Raw genomic sequence first — 4,683 nt, forward strand, 5'->3', positions numbered from 1 at the left:
GACAGAAGCTCTGCTCCATTGGCTTGCCGCACTAGAGTGAACAGAAATGTTTCATGCATGACTGCCGCTGTGTAGCAACCCTGCTCAGCCATAGGAGGTCACTGGGGTTGCTTCATCTGTGCGTGTATATATCGGGGGTGTGATATGGGGACAGGGTGGACATTAACTGTAATATGTTAACCGTGGCACCTGCTAGGAAACCCTGAGCACATTTTGCTTTCTCATATCCAGCTCTATATCCCTTTCCTGGATGTGTTCACTCAGCGTAGGGCTTCACTGACTAACACCAGGATACAGGCTGTTACTTGTTTCCAGCATGATCTTTTATATCCAAGGGAGATTTTTATTTATTTATTTGTTTGTTTGTTTTGTTTTTTTTTTGAGACAGAGTTTCTGTGTGTACCTCTACTGCCTGTTCTGGCACTCACTCTTTAGATCAGGCTGGCCTTAAACTCACAGAGATCGGCCTGCCTCTGCCGCCCAAGTGCTGGGATTAAAGGTGTGCGCCTCCACTGCATGGGAAGATTTTTATTTTATTTTTTAAAATACAACTATAATATTTATTAACCTAATATTTCTTAACCCCTTAAAAAAGTTAGAAGTAGCTGGGCAGTGGTGGCACATACCTTTAACCCCACCACTTGAGAGGCAGAGGCAGACAGATCTTTGTGAGTTCAATGCCAGCCTGGTCTACAAAATGAGTTTCAGGAAAGCCAGAAAAACCCTATCTTGGAAAACCAGAAAAAACTTAGATGGTGTGCATATGTTTTACAAGACATGGCCCATAGCACAGTAAAGCAGCCGTAGCTCTCCAGAGTGTAGAACTCCATAGCCCAAAGCAGCCTGGGGAAGAGCCTCTTTCTGCCATATTTCACGGACAAGCAAGTACATGAATTTGAGAAAAGGTGAGCAATTGCTTCTGGATTTTCCCTCCACGTCTCGTCTTTAATGAACGTGTCTCACCAATACCTGGTAGCCCTGGCATTCAGCACACACAGGGCATTGATGGACATGGATTTCCCCAGATGACGATTACATTCATTCTCCTCCATGGCCCTACTCTTGGATGTCTTTCCCATTCTGTACAGTGACCCCTGTTGTGTGGTCTGAGGAGGCCATGACTGCCAACCAGCAGCCTTTGGGGTCCATGACCCTGAGACAACATCTGGAAACATTGTAGTTTGTCCCACTTCCCGTAAGTGTTGGCACTGTACTGCACAGACACCAAGAATGCTGCTGACTGTCCTGAAAACCATAGAGCAGGCCCCCCCAATGGAGACTGACTGCCCACGGTGCTGCATGAAGACCATGGGAGAACAGCCCTCAGCAGTCAGTCTTATTGGAATTCCCTGAGTGGTCCTCAGAGCAGGCCTGTGGTTCACCAGAGGGCAAGGTTTCATTCTTTTCCCCTCTTCTCAGCCTGGAGGGAGCACATTATTTTGAGCTTCCACCCAGCCAAACACCAAAACTCACCTCTCCTACAGAGCACGGATGGCCATTAGGACAATCTGTTAAAAGAATAGAACACACATTAGCTAGTAAGGGGCCACATGACCCACTGGGGCCCACTATGCCCTTCTGATCCTGACCAAGGATAATACGACCTCAGAGCGTCTGTAGGAACTGAACTACCAGTGTATTACAAGCCCACGTCTGACGTGTGACCCGTGCTATTATACATGTAGTAGTGAGAAATGTCTGACCTTAGTTTTAGAAACCAAGAGAAATTAGATTCCTGATTCACATGTAGTTAACTTGGCAGTATGGTGGGTAGTATTTTCCTCCTTTCTTTTCTTTGGATTTATTATTGTTATTGGCCAGAACATTACAAATAAAGTAAAGATTATTTACTCAAAGCAACATGAGAATTCACACAAAGCCTTGGGTCACGTGACTTGCCCTCCAGTTCTGTACATCAGAAGAGCTATCTTTGGGTCAGAAACTGCTGTATTGTGCTGTCTTTCTATGAGTTTCACAATGTTTCAATTCCCTTCTCCCAAATGGAATGTTCTGGAAAGTACAATGAAAAGCCCCCTTGCCTCGACTCAGAAGTAATTCAGATGTAAGAGGGTAAGGACTACATGGCAAGCAGATCATGGATCCTGTATAACCCTGTTGTCCTGCAGGTCACCAAAGACAACTGTGGACCCCAAGCATAAGGCAAGGCCTATGTAGTCACAGGCTGATCATTTGTGCTCAGACAAGCACGATGCCAACACTTACTGTACCAGTGGACACCTTCCAGACCCGTCCATTTCCTGGCTTGAACCAGCAGGTCTTCAGGCATCGTTGGAAGGAAAGCATTCTGAAAGAACAAATAAGGACAGGTCAGGATAAGTGACAATGTGGCCTTAGAACTATAGGCCAGAGCAAGGCCTAAAGCTATTTATCAGGGATGCCTATGGTGGCTAATCTTGGCTTCAGTCTGATGGATTTGGAATCAGCTAAGAGATAAACTGCTGGGCATACAAATGAGGGATTTTTATAATGAGGTTATTTGAACTGGGAACAGCCACACGAAATGTGAGTGGCATCTTTCCATGTGAGAGGAGGTCCTGGGAAAGCTTTGCTATTTGCCTGTTTCCCTTCCCATCGTGCTGGCAAGTTCATCTACTGCTTCTGTATTGCTCAAGAGTTCATCTGCCTGTTGCTACTGCTGCCATCTGTAAATGACATCAGTGTCTCCCCAGGAATCCTCTGGGCCTTCAGTGTCAGGTTGGGACTACAGAGGCCTCATGAACTGAGCAGCTCTGGAGCTCTCGGCCTCTCCAGTGTGAAGTCCGCCACTGTTGGACTACCCAGACTGTATCACTTATTTCAGCCTAATCTGAATACTACAATGCTCAGAAGTCTCGGGGAGACAGCAGAGGGAGGCCAAGTTCCCACCCCCACTGTGGGCAGATGGATTAAAATAAAACACATGGGTTTGTCGGTTCCCAAGTCCACAGGTTTGCTGTCCACAGGGACGAAGCCCTGAAGATACAGAGGGAAAACTGAAGTGATCTTACTGCCATGTTGGCCGGCTCGAAGGCCAAGTTCCTCAGGGGCGCCAAGACTCTGTTTTGTCCGCACAAGAATATGATTGCAGCATGGACGGCCATTTCAGTCACTGTTCCTTCCAGGCTGCTGTGAGCAGAGCTGGTCCGCAGCAGGGGCAGAGCATTATCCACTAGCGACTTGGCAAAGCAGCCAATGTCAGGAGCGGAAAGGATCTTGCTTTCCTCAATGAATTCCTTCATAGCCTCACATTGCTGATGAGAAAGATGTTTTAACATTAACATGTTTCAAAACAACATTGTAGGGCTGGGCACAGTGTACACGTGTGAGCCTTTGGGAGGTAGAAGTGGGAGAATCAGAAGTTCAAGTTTAAAACTAGCTCAGACTCCATGATATCTTGTATCAAAAAGCAAAAAAACAACATGCCCCAACATTGTACTTGGTGTGATAATGCACATGTGTAGTCCCTGGACATGGAAGGAGAGGAAGGAGGTTCATGAGTTTGAGGATGGCCTGGGCTACATATGTACAGCAGACCTCGGCTCAAAAAACAGAAACAGAAAAACAGACCCGCTGAGATGCTGTGGTCTGCACAGACCCAGCATGCACAGTGCCATCCCAAGTACTGCAGAAAACACAGAACAACACTGAAATTTCATGGTTTGTGCCTTATCATCCACATTTTAATAGCAAACATCAAGGTAAATGTTGATGAATGATCACAGTTGAAGGGCAGTTCCTCAGAGAAGAGACCTCACATAGAAACAGTTCCATGTTACAGTTTTGAACTCAATTTTAGTTGTAATTCTGCAAGCTTTGGGTTAAAGTGAAAATAGGTCTTCCATCTAGTAAGGTTAAAAACCTCTATCATAGAGAATTATGGGCCTAATTTGTGTTTGTGACTTTAATTCAGAAATCCCTCTCAGAGATGAGATTGCAGACACAAAGCCCTGCAGTGTTGGACTGCTCACCTCTGGTTTTGGATGGAGGGTGGTGTTGCGGGAATGGTACAAAGAAGCCACCTCTCTGTACAAGGCCAGCAGTAAGTAGGCCGTCTGCTGGGCTTTGGGGCTTCTGCAGGCCTGCAAAGGCAAAGATCTCAAGTGAGATTTAGAGGTTACATAGCTCTTCTCAGGCCCTTGACCCTGAACATATCTGAGGAAGGGGGAGCATCTTCTGGCCACAGCTCTGGGGTTCCGTGGTTCACGCACATTGCTAGACAGCCAGCATCTGTCCCCTTGTTGACTGATTCCTAAGCGGAGACAGTGTCTGATTTCTCTTCTCAACACAATGGCAGAGTGAGCAGAGACTCACACAGGCAGAGAGAGAACAGTTCGAAGGTAGGAATAAAACCCTGGCATCATCCTCAGAGTAGTCAGGAGCATGTGTGAGCCACGACTCTCCAGAGGAACTTTGTGAGGAGTGCCAGCCTTTTTCAGTCCTGAGTGAGCCTGGAGCAGCTCCTCACTAGAGTCTCGGTACCGACAGGCCAGCTCAAGTGTCACTACACATGTTCCAGCCATAGGCTTCCCTTGTAGGGCAGGAGGCAGGCACATCTGATTGCTAGTGCAGTGTCACTCTAGGGGCTGCTCAGTTGCACAGTCTATTGTTTGACATATGTGCAGGAAGATGCAGGCCTCCAGGGAGTTCCTCCTGGTACCAGAGAGAAGTCCAGACGCATCTTAC

The 4,683-nt window shown here is 46.9% G+C and overlaps 1 protein-coding gene across 1 annotated transcript in view; it reads right to left on the reverse strand.

The window, feature by feature from the left end:
- Window positions 1–4,131, reverse strand: part of LOC101981544 (E3 ubiquitin-protein ligase RNF213-like) — a gene marked incomplete at its 3' end in the record, with an annotated part of 14,919 nt that extends 10,788 nt beyond the window's left edge. The window contains exons 1-5 of the mRNA XM_026778502.1: window positions 3,969–4,131; window positions 3,009–3,251; window positions 2,224–2,305; window positions 1,474–1,508; window positions 4–31 (exon numbers count right to left, since the gene is read on the reverse strand). Of these exons, the coding sequence (XP_026634303.1) occupies window positions 4–31; window positions 1,474–1,508; window positions 2,224–2,305; window positions 3,009–3,239 (376 nt within the window). The remainder of the gene's footprint in view (window positions 1–3; window positions 32–1,473; window positions 1,509–2,223; window positions 2,306–3,008; window positions 3,252–3,968) is intronic.
- Window positions 4,132–4,683: the final 552 nt, after the last annotated feature.

Source organism: Microtus ochrogaster, unplaced genomic scaffold, assembly GCF_000317375.1.
Source record: "Microtus ochrogaster isolate Prairie Vole_2 unplaced genomic scaffold, MicOch1.0 UNK213, whole genome shotgun sequence".
In the NCBI taxonomy this organism is placed as follows: domain Eukaryota; kingdom Metazoa; phylum Chordata; class Mammalia; order Rodentia; family Cricetidae; genus Microtus; species Microtus ochrogaster.